Genomic DNA, 17,851 nt, shown 5'->3' with positions numbered 1-17,851 from the left:
AAAATCCTGTTTTCTTTATCGCCTCTCATTGGGGGACACAGGAACCATGGGACGTCCCAAAGCAGTCCCAAGGGCGGGAAAAACAGACTTCCATCAGGTCAGAGGACTCACCACTGCCGCCTGCAGGATCCTTCTGCCTAGGCTGGTGTCCGCCGATGCGTAGGTATGGACCTTGTAGAATTTGGCGAACGTGTGGATGGAAGACCAAGTTGCCGCTTTGCACAGCTGTAGGGCGGAAGCCCTGTGGTGCACCGCCCAGGAGGCGCCGACTGCCCGGGTAGAGTGAGCCTTAATCCCAGGAGGGGGCACTCTGTTCTTGACCCGGTAAGCCTCCAAAATTGCCATTCTGATCTATCGAGCAATGGTCGCTTTAGAAGCCGGCTGGCCTCTGCGCGTGCCATCAGGAATGACGAAAAAGGAATCCGTCTTCCGGAAAGTGGACGTTCTGTCCAGATAGATCCTCACAGCCCTGACAAGGTCCAGCTTGTTCAACGATCGCTCCAGAGGATGAGTCGGAGCTGGACATAAGGAAGGTAGAACGATGTCCTCGTTGAGGTGGAAGGTGGAAACCACCTTAGGAAGAAAAGAAGGTGGGGGCCGGAAGACCACCTTGTCCTGGTGAATGACCAAAAACGGAGGACGGCAAGACAGGGCCGCCAGCTCGGAAACGCGGCGAATGGACGTGATGGCCACAAGAAAGGCTACCTTCCATGATAAAACTGATAGAGGAATCTCCCTAAGAGGTTCAAAGGGAGAAACCTTCAGAACGTCCAGTACCAGGTTTAGGTCCCATGCCTCCACCGGGGCCCTGTACGGCGGGACGGCGTGGGCTACCCCCTGAAAGAAGGTCTTAACCTGTGGCCGAGAGGCCAAGGTCTTCTGAAAGAGGATTGAAAGCGCAGAGACCTGACCCTTCAGGGAACTAAGAGCCAGGCCCGAATCCAGTCCTGCCTGAAGGAAGGCCAAAAGAGAAGGCAGGGAAAAAACCATAGGCGGAACGCGGTTGGACTCGCACCAACGGAAGTAGGCCTTCCAGGTGCGGTAGTAGATCCTGGAAGACGAAGGCTTCCGAGCCTGAATCATGGTGTGAATCACCCGGTCCGAAAGGCCAGACGCTCTCAGAACCGCGGTCTCAACAGCCACGCCGTTAAACTGAGCGACCGAGAATTCGGGTGGCAGATCGGGCCTGTCTGGAAGGCGCCAGGGAGCGTCCGCGAGAAGGTTGACGAGCTCCGCGAACCAAGCTCTCCTGGGCCAATCCGGGGCGATCAGGATGACCGGCACCCCTTCCGCTTTGATCTTCTTCAACAGTTTGGGAAGTAATGGAAGGGGTGGGAACAGGTAGGGCAGCTCGAACTGTGACCAAGGAATGGCCAGAGCATCGACGCCCACTGCGAGAGGATCGCGGGACCTGGAGACGAACTGCGGAACTTTCCTGTTGACTCGGGACGCCGTGAGATCCACATCCGGAGTTCCCCATCGAAGACAAATCTGATGGAAGACCTCCGGATGCAAGGACCATTCCCCTGCCGCGAGGCCCTCGCGGCTGAGGAAGTCGGCGGCCCAGTTTTCCACACCGGGGATATGCACCGCGGATATCATCGGAACCGTTGCCTCTGCCCAAAGGAGGATCTTGGATACCTCGGCAAGGGTCAAGGAGCTCCGAGTCCCCCCCTGATGGTTGACATATGCCACAGCCGTGGCGTTGTCCGTCTGGATCCGGACTGGAAGGCCCCTGAGGATCCTTTCCCAGTGGCGGAGGGACAGAAAGATGGCCCGAATTTCGAGGACGTTGATCGGCAGAGATGACTCTTGCGGCGACCAACGGCCCTGAACCGTCAGGTGGCGAAAAACCGCACCCCAGCCGATCAGGCTGGCGTCCGTTGTCACCACCTGCCAGTGAACCGGAAGGAAGGACCTGCCCTGGGAGATGAGAGGTGACGTCAGCCACCAGTTGAGAGACCGCCTGACCCGAAAGGAGAGTTTGATCGGTCGATCCAGGGAGAAGACCGACCTGTCCCACTGAGACAGAATGGCTTGCTGAAGGGGTCGCGAATGGAATTGGGCGAAGGGAATCGCTTCCAATGTAGCTACCATCCTCCCCAGAACCTTCATGGCCGAACAGAGGGAGTGAGATCGAGGACCCTGGAGCAAGCGTATGTCCCGACAAAGAGTGGATCTCTTGTCTTTGGGAAGGAAGACTCTGCTCTGACGAGTGTCGAAAAGCATGCCCAGAAAGATGATGCGCTGAGAAGGAATAAGGCAGGACTTCTTCCGGTTTACCAGCCACCCGAAACGGGCTAAGGTGTCGAGAACAATGGACAGGCTTTCGTGGGCCTGAGCGAGGGACGGAGCCTTGATGAGGATGTCGTCGAGATATGGAAATAGGACCAAGCCTCTGACTCTCAAGATGGCCATCAGCGCCGCCATGATCTTCGTGAACACTCTTGGCGCGGTTGCGAGACCGAACGGCAGGGCGACGAACTGAAAATGATCTCGTTGCACTGCGAAGCGCAGGAAACGGTGATGTCCGGGAAATATCGGGACATGGAGGTAGGCGTCCTGGATATCTATTGAGCATAGAAACTCCTGAGCCTCCATGGAAGCAATTACTGAACGAAGGGATTCCATCCTGAAGTGTCTCAGGCGAACCCTCCTGTTCAGCAATTTGAGGTCCAGAATGGGGCGAACTTTGCCGTCTTTTTTCGGTACCACAAAAAGATTCGAGTAGAAACCCGTGAAGCGTTCTTTTTCTGGGACGGGAACGATTACCCCGGATTTGAGCAGAGAAGCGATGGCTGAGAAGAAGCCCGGAACTAGAGCGGGGTCTCTTGGAGGACGGGATTGGAAGAAACGATGCCGAGGTCGGGAAGCGAACTCTATTTTGTATCCCGAGGATACAACTTCCCTGACCCATGCATCCTGTACTGCGGAAATCCAGACGTCCCTGAAAAGGAGAAGACGGCCGCCCAATCTGGGAGTTGGGCTGGAGTCTTGCCGAGAGTCATGCCGAGGTGGTCTTCCAGTCCTGGGCCTGGAGGATCTACCCTGGGAGAAACGAGGACGCCAGGACGGAGTGGGCCTAAAGGACACCGCCTTCTTCTCTTGACGTGCCTGTGGCCTCTGTCGCTGCTGGGAAAAGGAGTTTGACGCAGCGAAGCGACGAAAAGGCTGAAAAGAACGAAACTGTCGTCTAGGAGGAGGGCGACGAGGCTTAGCCTGGGGTAGAAGAGAACTTGTACCCCCGGTGGCGTACTTAATTATTTGGTCCAGCTGGGAACCAAAGAGGCGAGAGCCCTGGAAGGGCAGACTAGTGAGGGATTTCTTGGAGGACAAGTCCGCCTGCCAGGCCTTGAGCCAAACGGTCCGGCGGATGGCAACGGCATTGCTGGAAGCTTGAGCCGCACAAGACGCGACATCCAGGGAGGCGAAAACCAGGTATTCACCAGCGTGGGAAATCTGGTTGGCAAGTTCCGCTAATTGCGCGGGAGGCGCCTCGTCCAGGATACCTCGCCGAAGATCCTTGGCCCATTTTGAAATGGATTTTGAAGCCCAAGTGGACGCAAAAGCTGGACATAGAGCCGCTGAAGCCGCTTCAAAAGCAGATTTTGCGAAGGATTCTATAACTCTATCGTTAGAATCCTTCAGAGATGCTCCGCCGGACAGTGGAAGCACCGTGTTGGTGGACAGCCTGGACACAGGTGGATCCACTGAGGGAGAGACCGTCCAATTGGCGGTAAGTTCTGGAGAAAAAGGATATAGCACACCCAGGCGTTTTCCCCTCTGAAAACGCCTAGTGGGGTTCTCTCTCTCTCTGGACAAGATTTCCTCGAATTCAGGATGAGGAGCGAAAAATTTAGAAGGTGGTTTGGCCCGTCTAAACGAAACCGCCTGATCTGCGGGTTCCGTAGAGGGATCCTTGATGCCACAGGTTTGGTTTATTGCCCCAATGAGGTTCTGTACGGTCTCACTCATGGTGGCGATTTGGTTAGGATCCAGCTCTGAAATATCCTCCGAAGGCGCATCAGATAATGCCTCGCCCGACTCAGGGGAGGAGGATCGGTGGGACACCAACCGCGGGGGAGGGCCAAGCGGCGAGATGGAGCGCGAAGAGGACTCAGACCGACGTTCCTGTCTGGACCTTTTGTGGCTTATCAAGGAGGGCTCGGGCGGCGGTTCCTGAGACCCGCTGGCCACTGCAGGAGTCTGCAGGGGTAACCGATCCAGCGCGGACACTAGGGTTTGAGAGACCCGTGTTAAATCAGCCACCGATTGTGACAGAGAGGCGGCCCAGCCTGGGATGGGGAGATCACTCTCGGGCGGAACAGCCGGGGGATCCTGGGCGGTGGGAACAATCGGGTTGCTGCAGGACTGACACAGCGGGGAGGACTGACCTGAGGGAAGTTTGCTGTTACAGGACGAACATGCAAAGTACGTGACTAAGGCAGAAGATGAAGAAGTCGGAGGACGAGAGCGGCCCCCTTTAGAGTTAGACATTTTGAAGAAGTCCCTGAAGAAAATGCCAGCAGGTTAGGGGACAGTGGGGCAGAGGAGGGTGTCAGTCTGCAGTGCAGAGCTACTCACGGCAGACGAAAAAAACCCCGGATACCAGGAACTGCAGGAAGATGCTGTGGATCCCCGGCGCAGATGGCGTGCTGTGTCCCCGGAACGAGCGCTCTGCGAAGTTTCCCGGCGCAGGAGCGTGGCAGAATGAAGGAGACTCGTGCCCTAAGCGTCCAGCAGCGGCGTGGAGGAAGGGGCGGAGCCAGACGAGATGGCGCCGGTGGGAGGAGAATGCAGAGTTTGTCGGGCGGGAGAAAGCCCGCCCGATGATACCGGAAGTGGGCGAGCGCGTCACCGGAAGTAGGCCCCGGGGAAAGCCGGGGCCTAAATTAGAAGCCGGTGACCGCCGAAAAGGTGGTAATCGGCGGTGCGGCGCAAAAAACAGTGCGGGCGCCGCCCGGCTGATAGGCGCGGCAGCCGCCGCAGGAAAGGGGGGAGCGCCGATGCCGGCGCCGGAAGTAGGCCCCGGGAAGAGCCGGGGCCTGTATTAGAAGCCGGCGGCCGCTGGATAGGACCGCGGCCGCGCGTCACCTCCTAAGGTACGGCCGCCGGGGAAAACGGTGCGGCTGCCTGCAAAGATTAAAAGGATGCGGCCGCAGGTAAGGCAGTGCGACTGCCTGTAAAAACGCGGCCGCGGTGGAAAACAGCGCAGTCGGTATCAAGGCCCCCAAAGATAGGGAAGGAATGGGGCCTCAGTGTCACCCAGATCGGTGGGTCTGCGGAAAAAGGTGCGGCCGCAGGTAGAGAAGTGCGGCCGTAGAAATAGCAGTGCGGCTGCCAGTAAGGCACCGCGCTGCTCAAAAGGAAAACTGCGCAGGAAACGTAGGGGATCCACAGGGCCCCCTAACTGATAGGGCACAAATACTCACCTAACTTCCCACGCCGTCGGTACTAACCTTAAGAAGTGGAAGGTATTAGACGTCCGTGTAGGTGGTGACGGACGTCCTCGTCTCCTCCGACCGACAGGCTCTGGTGGGCGAGTGGGTGGGGGACGGAGGCAGGACCGGACTTCTGAGCACGCTTCTGTGCCAGGATCTTGGCCCTGCTGTGGGATCTATGAGGATACGGGGTGGCAGTACACGCCGTACTCATAGTCCATAATGTGGGACTACAGGTGTGACTGTTCACCCTGTATCCCTCCGGAAACCTGAAAAAAAGAACGACGCACATTGAGGTAGATAAGGGTCTAATGAAAGACCCGTGTCCACCTCCTACTGACACTAAGCTAAACTGAAGAGTTTAATGCCAGTCGGTGGGGTGTACACTGCAGAGGAGGAGCTAACTTTTTATTTGCATAGTGTCAGCCTCCTAGTGGCAGCAGCATACACCCATGGTTCCTGTGTCCCCCAATGAGAGGCGATAAAGAAATCAGCGCTTGTCCTGTTCCTCTGAATAAGACCTGAAGTATTTGTCTGCCAGCTGCAGAAACAACCACATTTGCAGGTAGGTGTTGGATTTTTCTCTTCTTGAAGTTGGAGTCTTGTGCATTTTCTTCTCCTTTAATAATTGCATTGTTATAAATATCCCCCATTGTGTACGCAGTACGTAACTATTGTGAATGAAGCATCACACTACTAAATGAGGAATGAATACCTTGCATGTTAACGTCACTGTAACTACTTGGCAAAAATCCCCCAGAAAACCTAACAAGTGGTCAGCTGCTAAAATGAATGACCATCAAGCAAGCCACTAATTTATCTCATAAATGACCCCAAGATACCTGGTAGTTTCCAGTCTTCATGAACTTATGGATCTGACCGTACGCGGATGACTGCGCAGCAGCCACATTGGAAGGTGCAAGAACGCTGCAAGCCTGGCAATAACCGGACAGTCTGTTCTCATCAATGGAGCAGTGGGTGGAAAATTCTCCAATCTGTGAAGTAGGAAAATGGATATCAGGTCAGACCCAAGACAAATTGCCACGATGGAGAACTGCATTTTATGGTGTGGAAAAACTAGAACTACCTTTGCATTCAGCTGTTTGGTGTTAAAAAAATGGTCTCTGGCTTTTTCATAATTCACTGGGTCTGTAGGTCCTTGTTGGAAGTAAAAAGCTCCAAGATCATAGCAGACCTAAAGAATGAAATGAAAACCATAATGAATAGTAAAAAAAATTTTCTAATGATGAAGGGAAAAGCCACTGACATTTAGGAAAACGTTCCTCGGACGTGTGCTGCATGTACGCCGACTGCTATAAACTATCAATCCAGCTTTCATCCATTATCCACTAGGAAGTCGATCCCGAAATCACAGAGTCAAAGGATTGATAGGATAGTTTCAGAAGAAAGCAACAAACAAACTAGGCTAGATGAGATGGAGAGGACATTAGCAGCAAGAAAATATCCCCCAAAATTACGCTCTGAAAAGGGATACTAAGAGGATGGCTTTTGTCCATACCTACCATCCATATTCCTATTGAATACATACCATTATTATAAAACACTGGGCCATTTTACGAAACAGTTACCCGGACATTCAGGAATTTCAGAATCCCTTTCTCCCACGTTACCGACCCCCCAACCTTAGAGATAGATTGGTCAGAGCAGACATTGGTTCAGGCACATTAATCCCAAACAAACCTTCCTTTGTACCCCAAAAAAGAGGCACGTTCCCATGTCTAATGTGCCTTCAGTGCAACAATAGCCAAAAGGGTCATCTTATTTATCACCCACAGACAGGACATGGCATACCAATCAAAGGCTTTTGCACGTGTGAATCCACAATCGTTATATATGCCATCAAAGGTCCTTGTGGTCTTGTATATGTGGGAGAAACCACTCAGGCAGTCAGGGACAGAATTTCACAACATAAATCAAATAATTAGATGTAGCAAAACACAATTACCACTTCCATAAAAATGGGTCAGTAGTGTAACGCAGTTAAGATTCCAGGTTTTGGAACAGACTGAGCCATCCAGAAGGGGACAGGACAGGATAAAAATCTTGAAGAAAAGGGAAGCATTTTGGATTTATTCTTTACAGACCCTGGAACCAAAAGGTCTGAACAGAGACTACGACATAGCGAGTTTTCTTTAATATGTGTTGCTCATTTGGGAATAATGATGCCACCATTAATGTTTATATGTACAGTGTTATCCATTGCAATACATATTCCATTTGCACTAATGCTTGTTTTCTCATTCCTTTCAGAACCGATAGACTCTCCCCTTGTCACCATCCTCTTCTGTCAATCACATGGTACAGTATGTCGCCCCTCCTGTACACTTTTTTTTGCATAATAGTCTCATTTCCATAATAGGGCACGATACCTATGCTGCATAACAAATGCTATTGCCAGGGGCAATATAACAAAAACAATCAGTGCGTACAAACTATCCGGTTTTCAGGACCTTACAACTGCTATTGTCACATGGTTGCACATTGCTAAACTATATAGCAGGACCAGGTATGGGCTGGGGCTGAAATTCAGTCCTGGCATTTGAAATCACACAGGCCCATGTTGTCCCCGTCCCCAAGCACTAGATGGGATATATTACTAATATTACCCTGGATAGAGGAAAGTAAGATTTACTACAAGACCAATATTTCTAATACCGGTGGAGTGCTGGGGTAAGTGACGGAGTCAGCGACTTTGTGCTCCGTCAAAACTCTCAACAGTGTGGGTATCTTGAAAACACCAATATGTTAACAGACAAGGAGGCCCCTGATCAGACAGGCCCTTCTGGCATTTGCCAGATGGTCAGTCCAGCCCTGAGCAGGACCTTCCACCTGCTGTGGTCATGTGATCTCATCCAGATCACGTGACCTGACACACCCGACCAACGCACTTCATGGTTTCACCAGGATATAAAAATCCGGTCTGTGGAATAGGCCAACAGCGCTTATCACAGGTGCCGCAGCTCGCCATATTCCCTGCGCCAGGACACAATTTATTCATCAAGCGGAAAACAGTGTGACTACATGTGACTCCCCCCCCCCCCCCCTCATTCATACTGAGCCACTATCCTTTATTACAGAGTATATAACGGGTTATCCTATTCACCCTAACCGCTACACAAGACTACATTTACCCGGTCTGTTTATCAGACTCACGGCACTGGTAACTCTCCCTGTGCTAGGACACGTGGTTCCCTAAAAAAGCAGCATACAGGTACGGTCATTACAAAATCTAGTGGCCACTACAATGCACATAATCAAATTTACTACATACTGTACTACTACCTTGTGTGACAGAACATATACAGGTTATTCTATTAACCCTTTCCTCAACCCTCCAGGTATCTGATGACTGCCCATCTCTTATTATGCTGGATCTTTCTAAAGAACACTGATCTTCCTGCTCTATTCTTTGCTATACTGGCAGAAATACCTCCTATTTTGACTTTTCCGTGGGACACCGTTGTATCCTTTATACTGTATTTCATTGCTATGCTAGAAGCTTTTCTAAAAATCTAGCTGAAAGATTGATAAAGATGTGATTTTGATTATAGCCGTGACTCTGAATATTTTCTCCCTGGCTGTATTAGGGCTCATACTGTATCGAAAATAGGATGTTCTACTATTGTCTATACAGGACGTTCTACTATTGTCTATACAATGATGTCAACCAATTTTTTTTATGTTCGTCACCACCACTTTATTTTGATGTATTTGCATTTGTCACGTCTTTGACACATATTTATTTTGTATATCTCCATAGTTTCTGATGAAGGTCTATACCCAGACCGAAAACGTTTAATTGATCACTTTATGCAAAATAAATTGGAACCCCCTTTTTTTTTTTTTCAACACGATACATTTTGAGTGCAGAGTTTTTTTTTGTTGTTGTTTTTTTTTTTTACTTCTATTGCTATAAACTATCAGATAAGAATAAAATATCCCAGGAATAACATTCTGCAAACCCAAAAAGCACCATGAAGTGCAAGGTCATCAGTACCTGGCACTGGACTTCGTCAGAACTGATCATCAGCCCAGCGGTAGAATTCTCAGTTTCACCATTCACAGCACCAGGTTCAGCTGCCAGTAGGTCCAGAGTCCTCATAGTGTGAATGTAGAAGGCTTTTTTTAGTTTAATGGCTTCCTCCAGCACAGTGATCGAGTCCTCGGCTTGTTCCTTCAGCTACAGACATAAGGAGGGTTCATAATGTGGTTAGAGAAGCAGATATTCTAAAATCAAGAAACACATAATGAAGGCAGTAGCAAAAAGCTACAAATATAAGAATGCAACATGATAATCTACGAACTCGTAAGCCAGTTTTCTATTACAAGGGATGTTCATTTATTTTTTATTTCCTTAAAAAGGTTAAAGGCAAATATTTGTAGCTAAAATCATTTTTGCAACCGGGCTTTGTTAAAGATTTAGCACAGTTTTTACAGACTCTGTCTCAGAATATTTAACTCTGATGTGATCTGTGGTCATAAATCACTCGAGAGAAGCGTTGAAAAGAAAAAAAAAAAAAAGTTACAGTATCCCTGTATTACAGCATGCTGACCTATGGATCTTCAGTTATAGGGGTATTACCAAGTACTATCCCCGGAGGTCCCATTAACGAATGGGGCGGCAGTGCGCATGATTCTCCTACATTCACATGGGGCTCTTCAGGGTTTGGTGGGCTCCTGCGGTGGAAAGTTGCCCCATCTCATGGACAGCAGATCATTTTCAAATTTGAGAATACTCAGCGAGTTAAAGCCATGATCAGATTCTCTCTCCTTGTGGTTTACTGTAATGCATCAGTGCAGGTAAAAATGTCTCCAGTACCTGAGGTCTGCGAGATCCCGTACACACTACAAGCAGCGAGAACCTGGGATAGGACAGCACTGCCCTCTGCTGGTAATAATATGCAAACACCGCATTCTGAGCAAAGAGGTATAACAATAATAATAATTTTTATTTATATAGCGCCAACATATTCCGCAGCACTTTACAATTAAGCGGGGACATGTACAGACAATAAATTCAGTACAAGTTAAGACAATTTAAACAGTGACATTAGGGGTGAGGTCCTTGCTCGCAAGTTAACAATCTATTCCACGCTGTGGTATCGCCGAGCAATGATGCACCTACCACTTTCAGTATATTTTCAGTCAGCTCCTTTTCTTGTTGCATTTGATTCATTCTGTCAAAGTAAAAATTTTTTTTTCATAAGTCAAGCAATAAATATACTGGGAAACTGCATATTACCTGAAAGTTGGGAGGATTTCCAGACATATAATTGCGACAGAGGAAGAACCACAACATTGGGCAGTATACTGTACTGGATGCCTCTTTTTGAGAAGGGGGGAAAATAAATAAATAAAACGAGAGAAAAAAAAAAAAAAAAGGGTGGGGGCAGGGAGGAAGAAAAAAAAATACCTCTGCCTATGAGCACCTACAGGTATGTTTGCAGTCATGCTGCAATCATTGTGTAAATGTGACCCAATTGCTTTGTGGCTTTATAAGTGGCCACCAGACGTTCCCTCACCATAAAGCTATAGATGATAAGATAAGCATAGAGATCAGCTCGGACTTACACATTGGGCTGCAGTGGACCTTGCTTAATTGGCTTCACAGGAAAGCTGCTCTGCACAATGGTCCGGATCGCCCTGTTGGACAGAAAATGTCTGAAGATATCAAGTCAGGTAAAGACAGTGCTGCAACACATACATTATGGTTTTATAGTGGTACTGCCGGAAGAAGCCATATCAAGCAAGGAGAGTTAGAGAATCGTGATGAGCGAAGTGTTATCCGCCATGCTCGTGTGCTAACCAAGGGTCTTCGGCGTGCTCGAAAAATATGTTCCAGGCTCCGCGCAGCTGCACGTCTCGTGGCTGTTAGGCAATCTTTGCATGTGTTGTGGCTGTTGAACAGCTGCGAGACATGTAGCTGCGGGAACTCAAACATAGTATTCGAGCACGCTGAAGACACTCGGTAAAGCCCAATAAGAAGTGCCCTGTGTGGGACATATCCAAATCACAAACCTCTGCTGAGGATCGCAATGACTAAGAATATGTGCACACGTTGCGGATTTGGCAGCGCGGAAACGCTGCCTTGTATTTTCCACAGCATGTCAATTCTTTGTGCGGATTCCGCAGCGTTTTACACCTATTCCATTATAGGAAAAAGCAGGTGTAAAAACGCATGTGAGATCCGTGCAAAAAAAACTCCGCAGGAAATCCGCGGTTAATCCACATATAAAACGCAGTGCGCTTTACATGCGGATTTTTCAGAAACGGTGCAGAAAAATCCACACACGAATCTGCAATGTGGGCACATAGCCTAAAGGTGCATTTAAAGAAGTCGACAATCGGAGAAGACGCTTTCACAAGAACGCTTACTTTCCAATTATCAGCCTGTGTAAACATGCAGCCGATCACACTCTTGTCGGATGAATAGGTCATATGCGCCAGTATTTAAAAAAATATATATACATCGACAGCACATAACCCAGTGTAATGAAAGGATGTGCTGCTGATAACGATGTATGTAGACAGAAAAATCCTATTAACAATTGTTCTGCTCCCATCAGTAATTCATCGGCCTGTGTAAGGTTGGGTTCACACGCTGCAGCCACTTTATGTTTTTACAAAGAAGCTCGCACCACGCCTGTGATTTCCAGTAAACAAGCGTTGATCAACTTATATATTGGCAAATAGATGCTCATTATCAGGTCAAAATGTGCCATCTAAATGGATCACCACAAGGGAGGGAAGAGGACGGATGGTATAATGCTCCTTACCATCTGTTGTACAACATGACAGCCATGGCTGTAGTTGGAGGCAGGCTTGCGAGGTCCAGGTCTACGTGCTTGGTTCCAGGTGGTACTTTACTGATGCAGAGTAACTCGTTCAGCAGCATATTAAGGACAGGAACGGATAAACTAGTACATAAACAAAAGGACAAAATGAGAGAATCCTTTACCACGCCATGAAATACATTATACGTAATAGGTATAAATATTCCATTACAATGTCAGGCAGGTTTCACAAGTCTGGCATGCAAGGTCTGAATCTGGGGGTCTCCAGACCTGAACTGAAAAGCCACATAAGCATTTATGAGGCTGTTGTATTCATGCTAGGGTTCAGGTGAGGAAACCCATGGCCAGTATGAACATCAAGGTCAGACATCTGTGAATTGCGGACATGTGAATCCGGCCTAGGTGCACAGAGCATAATTCCTGCATGTATACCTACCATTTCTCAAGCACATCTAAATCCCATTTTAAGTGAGCGGCCACCTTTAGAGCCAGAAGCTTGAGGGTCCGATTCCTCTTGTTGTCAGTGGGAGGCTGCACCTGATTCTGCTCATTCACAGTCGGCTTGGAAGCCTGCTCGAGAAACTGGATAATCAGCTGGACAGGAGGAGGATCTGATGGGAACATAAAACAGGTGAATAAGAGGCCAAGGCAGGTTTACACAGAAGACAGCCAGGTACCCGAGACGGTATTTCAAGGTCCCTATACGGACTGCAATGCCCGTCAGTCTCAGACCCGAGCTTACGTCTTTATAGATAGACCAAATGAGGCTATAAGCTTGAGGCAGGAGAACCACCATCAGTCTGGGCATGGAGGTCCGTGAAATACGCCTGGGTGAACTCAGCCTTAAGTCCTGTTTCTTTTTTAAGGGTGTGCCAAAAGTACTCTGAAATAACCCCCACACATTTTTCTTTGACAATAGTCAAGTAAATGATTACCCCATAGCGGCTAAGAAAAGTTTTCAAATCCACAAAAACATGTCGAGATTTCTTTTAAATTTGCAGCATTTCTATTTTATGATTTTTTGACTCAAAAGGGTGAAATCTGCAAAACAAACTTCTTTCTCGACATCTGAGAAAAACAGTCTGGTTACGCTAATCAAAATCTGATCAGAGTGGAATCAGTTTTTCTTGGGAGGTGGAGAAAAAAAAAATATCTCCAATCAGTCAGTCCGTGAAAATCAGACCAAACTCAAATGTCACCCGAATATAGTCCAATGTTTTCCATGGACTCAGCCTTGCATTGTTGATTTTGATCCGACACTCAGATCAAAATAGGACATTTCACCAATTTTTTCCTTGAACCACTTGAAAAAACAAACAGATATTTGAACAACCCCATAGAATAACATGGGTACATGTACTACCTCTCAAAACCACAGATAGCACTTGTCTGATTTAAACGGTCGTGTGCGTGAGCCCTAAAGCAAATTATAGCACACCCAAGTGTTGCCAACACATTTTGCAGAATACTTGCAAGTCTGTGATGTAAAATTTGCTAAGGATTTTTGTGTCTGAGCTTGTGTGTTATAATCAATGTTCTAGATTTAGTTGCATGAGTAATACAGTCGAGCAAAAAGATTTGCCAACCCTAATCCAGCAGCCACGCTATTAGTTAGTGGTTGCTGGAACACGGCCCAGCGAACCTCCTACTACCTGCTGACATCCCTGGTGCCTCTTCTGAGTAGTAGGCCCTGCAGTGTCACAATGCTGCGGTACTACGCACACATGATGTCGCATTGAGCCTATTAATCAGGAAAGGTGAGAATGATGTAGTACTCCTAGGGCTCCGGTCCGGTGACCACGGACTATCTACATAGCTGCTAGACCAGGCTCTTGCACAACTCTTTGCAGTGTTGTATCAATCAAGCGTTTGCTTTCGGAAAAAGTTTGCTTCCATGGAGAACTGCAGTAAGAGGAATCACACATGAATACCTGGCGAATGCTTCTCAAGATGAGACTCCAGCAAAGAAACATCCAGCAAGAATTCAAACCAGGACGTCTGTGGCGGGGTGCACGGGCGGCTGGAAGTGGCCGCCTCCCTGTCTGCCGCCTCGGCACTCATCTTCTTCGCCAGCTGCTTTTCACTTGCTGCATTTTTCTTTTTCATTTGGTCGGTGGTATCTAGTAAGAAACAGAAGTGTTATGCAGATATCAAACACTGTACTGCCAAATAACATCCGCTGTTCTCTCAGATAAGAAGAAGAGCTAGCTGTGATTGCTGCGTTCAACCACATAAAGGGATCCTACCACCATGAAAATACAGGTGCCATGTTGTAGAGCAGAGCAGATTGATATACCGTACAATTTTGGGAGAAAAGATTCGGAATAACTTGTGCTTTAATCATTGAATCCTCTAGTCTTTCTGGGATTTTCGGTCTAGTGGGCAGACCCATCAGTGACTGACAGTTATCACTGGATACAAAGAAAGTTAAACTATATAACCAACAGCATAAACCCAGTCTGTTATATTTCAATCTTTCACATTAAACTCAGAATATATTCAGAATATTCACCATAGTGAGTAAAGATCACAGACTTCGGTGCGACCAGTCCAACTGCTCCAGGCAACAGCAGGTATGTGGAAGCAGAGACGATGGCTGACGAGCCGAGGTCTGCACCTGCGGTGACGTTTCGGGGGTACACCCCCTTCCTCAACAACCTCAAGGGCGTGCCCCTGAAACATCACTGCAGGTGCAGACCTCGGATTGTCAGACAGCGCCTCCGCTTCTACAGGCCTCGTCTGCTTGGAGCATATAGACTGCACCAAAGTCTGTGTCCTTAATTCACTGTAGTGAATACGATGAATATTGACTAGGGATATATTCTGGAGGTTACTGTAAAAGACAAATATAAATCATAAACTAAACTATAACAGACAGGATGTTTTATGCCGTTTATTATATCATTTATACTTTAAACGGTGGAGAGGAACGACTGCATTTTAGCATAAGGCCACGGTCACAGTATCAGTATTTGGAAGCCAAAACCAGGAGTTGATAATAAATACAGAAGTGGTGACGTGCTTCTATTATACTTTTCCTCAGATTGTCCCTCACCTGGTTTTGGCTTACAACTAATGTAAAAGACTGAACATGTGAATGCGGTCTTAGTCTGTATATGATAAAGGAGAATTTGGTCAGTTTGCTGCACTGTTTATACAAAGAAAGCTGTCAATCACTGATCGGACCGCTCACTGGACCAAAGATTCCAGAAAGAGAAGAGTTTAAGTGATTAAACCGTGAGTTATAATGAATCTTTTCTCACATAGCTATATATCAATCCGCTCAGCTCCATGAAGCATATTGGACTGCCTTCTTATGGTGATAGACAGTTGCACTTAAAGGGAAACTATCTCTGACAGCAGCATTTAAGTGGAGCTAAAGAAGCTGGGGAGCTTGTCGCCATTATCGCTGCAATGTTATGGAGCCTAGCCACAGAACAAAGATCAACTGCCCTAAGAAGAGTGAAAATTACAGAGATTAAAAAAAAATAAAATTAATAATAATAAACCTCAGCACTCTAAGTGCTATCACGAAAAAAAGTATATATATATATATAAATATATATATATATACACACACATACATATATATATATATATATATATATATATAGAGAGAGAGAGAGAGAGAGAGAGAGAGAGAGAGAGAGAGAGAGAGAGAGAGTTTTATACCCCCTTTTCCAATCTATGAAAATGGAATAACTATTTAACCCGTATGCTAAATATTGTGAAGGGAAAAAAGGCAACACAGAGAGCTATAAAAACATCACATGTACTGAAAATGGAAGGAATAAAAACATCAAATCACCACACACACCAGCTCCAACAACAAGACATACACATATGGACACAGGCCATTTGTTGTTTTTTTCTATAACTAACGATATTGCGCCGTACAGGACAGGAGCCGCCACCGCCGCACGGAGTCGGACAATGCCAGCAATGGCGGCGTTGCGCCGCACTTGAGAACTTGCTTCCCCCATTTCTCAGTACATTGTCAGATAATGGTGCCCTTCAAAACTACGACTTGTCCCACAAAAAAAACCCACAAACCCTCACACGACTGTGTGCACGGAAACATAAACCGTTACTGCTCTTGGAGGAAAAAAATAAATTAGATAAATGAATAAAGATGACCCCAGAAGGAATGGGTTAAACACCGGACCCGTGACCGTACTCAGGCTGACAGGCAGGAAACGGTGTCAGCCCCGGACAATGAATGGGAAATAACCACGTGTGAACGGACACGCAGAAATAAAGCTCCAGCCTCGCCACGCACGCGTTCCCACACACCTCTCCGCCGACCACTCACCTTTTACCGACGATATACCGGAATTATCAGCGGCCGTATAAACCTGCCCGGCGCCTACCTGACTACGTCACCAGCGCGCCGCTCACGTGATCACAACACCAGCGCGGGCCGATGACGTAGTGATTCCGAGCTCTAAACTTTCCCGCCAATAGGTGGCGAGGATCGGGCCACGCCCCCTGCTCCCCGGGTGACATTGTCATGGCTCTGAGAGCCGCGCTGCTCTCCTCCCGTTCACACCTGGTTCCGTGCAGCTCCCGGGGCAAGAGCGGACAGGCTGCGGCATCTGCTGCCTACTGCGCGGAGCTGGTCAGGTACAGTGATGGCGCCGTATACAGGGCCGTGCGCCTATATACTGCCTGTGTCCATTCATTCTCCCTCCATTGTAACCCCCGCTGTATAGACATGCAGCCCCATGTACAAATCAGCAGGTCCAGGTGTTGGCTTCCATGTCTGCTGTACTTAAAGGGGTTGTCCATTATCGCGTATTACTGCTCCAGAGGGACAAAACCCCGGGCCAGCGCTGCCACTGATCTGGTGTTTGTCAATTCAACAGCGCTGCAGCCAATCACAGAGCGCCGCCTGTCGTACCGCTTAGCTCAGTGACTGGCTGCAGCCGATCAACAAAGACTGGCACAGTGACAAGAGGCAGCGCTGGATCACGGGAGGGCTAGTAAACGCTCCCACAACCCTTGGTGCAGTAATCGGTCACAGGGGACAACCCTATTATAGTGGCTGTCACCAGATTTCACAAAACAAACTGTGAACGTTGCTAAGTAGATCTCTTAGACCTGATGAGGCTGGTTTACTTACACTGATAAACCACGCCAGGATGGCTCTATAATCGTTTAGGAATGTCGCACTCAATCTCCACCTATGGAGTCTGCCAGCTCCTCAGTGTCCCTCCTCCCTGCTGAGATCTCCCCCTGCTCTGTACAAGCTGCAGCCCTCAGACTGGGTGTGTGTGGATGGAGCCTGAATACGTTGGACTCGGCAGCGGTTTCATTCCACAGCCGGACTATAGATCAGGATTAGGGCATATAAATCGGAGCACAATGCTCTCCCCACCCGATCCTTACAGCTTCATGTATTTCTGTGCATCTGTCACACTCTGCCAGTCCGTGCACTGCGCTCCGATTTATACAGCCGTCGGACTGCGCCCCTATTCCGGATTTTAATTGTAAGTACACTAGTTCCATCAGGTCTAAGAGATCTATGTAATAATGGATGTAGGTTGCCTGCAGAGTCATCAGTGCCGTCCACCTCCTGATGTCATTTTTTAAGGT

At 48.1% G+C, this 17,851-nt stretch overlaps 2 protein-coding genes across 4 annotated transcripts in view; one reads left to right on the top strand and one right to left on the bottom strand.

The window, feature by feature from the left end:
* Nucleotides 1-16,678, bottom strand: part of INTS8 (integrator complex subunit 8) — a 107,954-nt gene extending 91,276 nt beyond the window's left edge. Inside the window, exons 1-9 of the mRNA XM_069731689.1 lie at nucleotides 16,569-16,678; nucleotides 14,188-14,376; nucleotides 12,693-12,867; nucleotides 12,239-12,379; nucleotides 11,034-11,105; nucleotides 10,588-10,639; nucleotides 9,460-9,642; nucleotides 6,529-6,636; nucleotides 6,284-6,436 (exon numbers count right to left, since the gene is read on the bottom strand). Of these exons, the coding sequence (XP_069587790.1) occupies nucleotides 6,284-6,436; nucleotides 6,529-6,636; nucleotides 9,460-9,642; nucleotides 10,588-10,639; nucleotides 11,034-11,105; nucleotides 12,239-12,379; nucleotides 12,693-12,867; nucleotides 14,188-14,362 (1,059 nt within the window). The 5' untranslated portion in view covers nucleotides 14,363-14,376; nucleotides 16,569-16,678. The remainder of the gene's footprint in view (nucleotides 1-6,283; nucleotides 6,437-6,528; nucleotides 6,637-9,459; nucleotides 9,643-10,587; nucleotides 10,640-11,033; nucleotides 11,106-12,238; nucleotides 12,380-12,692; nucleotides 12,868-14,187; nucleotides 14,377-16,568) is intronic.
* Nucleotides 16,679-16,723: 45 nt separating this feature from the next.
* The window catches only part of NDUFAF6 (NADH:ubiquinone oxidoreductase complex assembly factor 6), a 97,608-nt gene continuing 96,480 nt past the window's right edge, over nucleotides 16,724-17,851 (top strand). For 2 of the 3 annotated variants that reach the window (XM_069731687.1, XM_069731686.1), the window contains exon 1: nucleotides 16,724-16,879. In XM_069731687.1, coding sequence (XP_069587788.1) covers nucleotides 16,767-16,879 — 113 coding nt within the window. In that variant the 5' untranslated portion in view covers nucleotides 16,724-16,766. The remainder of the gene's footprint in view (nucleotides 16,880-17,851) is intronic. The other variant, XM_069731688.1, reaches the window with a different exon arrangement.

This window comes from Ranitomeya imitator, chromosome 6 (genome assembly GCF_032444005.1).
Source record: "Ranitomeya imitator isolate aRanImi1 chromosome 6, aRanImi1.pri, whole genome shotgun sequence".
Classification (NCBI taxonomy): Eukaryota; Metazoa; Chordata; class Amphibia; order Anura; family Dendrobatidae; genus Ranitomeya; species Ranitomeya imitator.
This window is presented reverse-complemented; position numbering and strand designations above follow the sequence as displayed.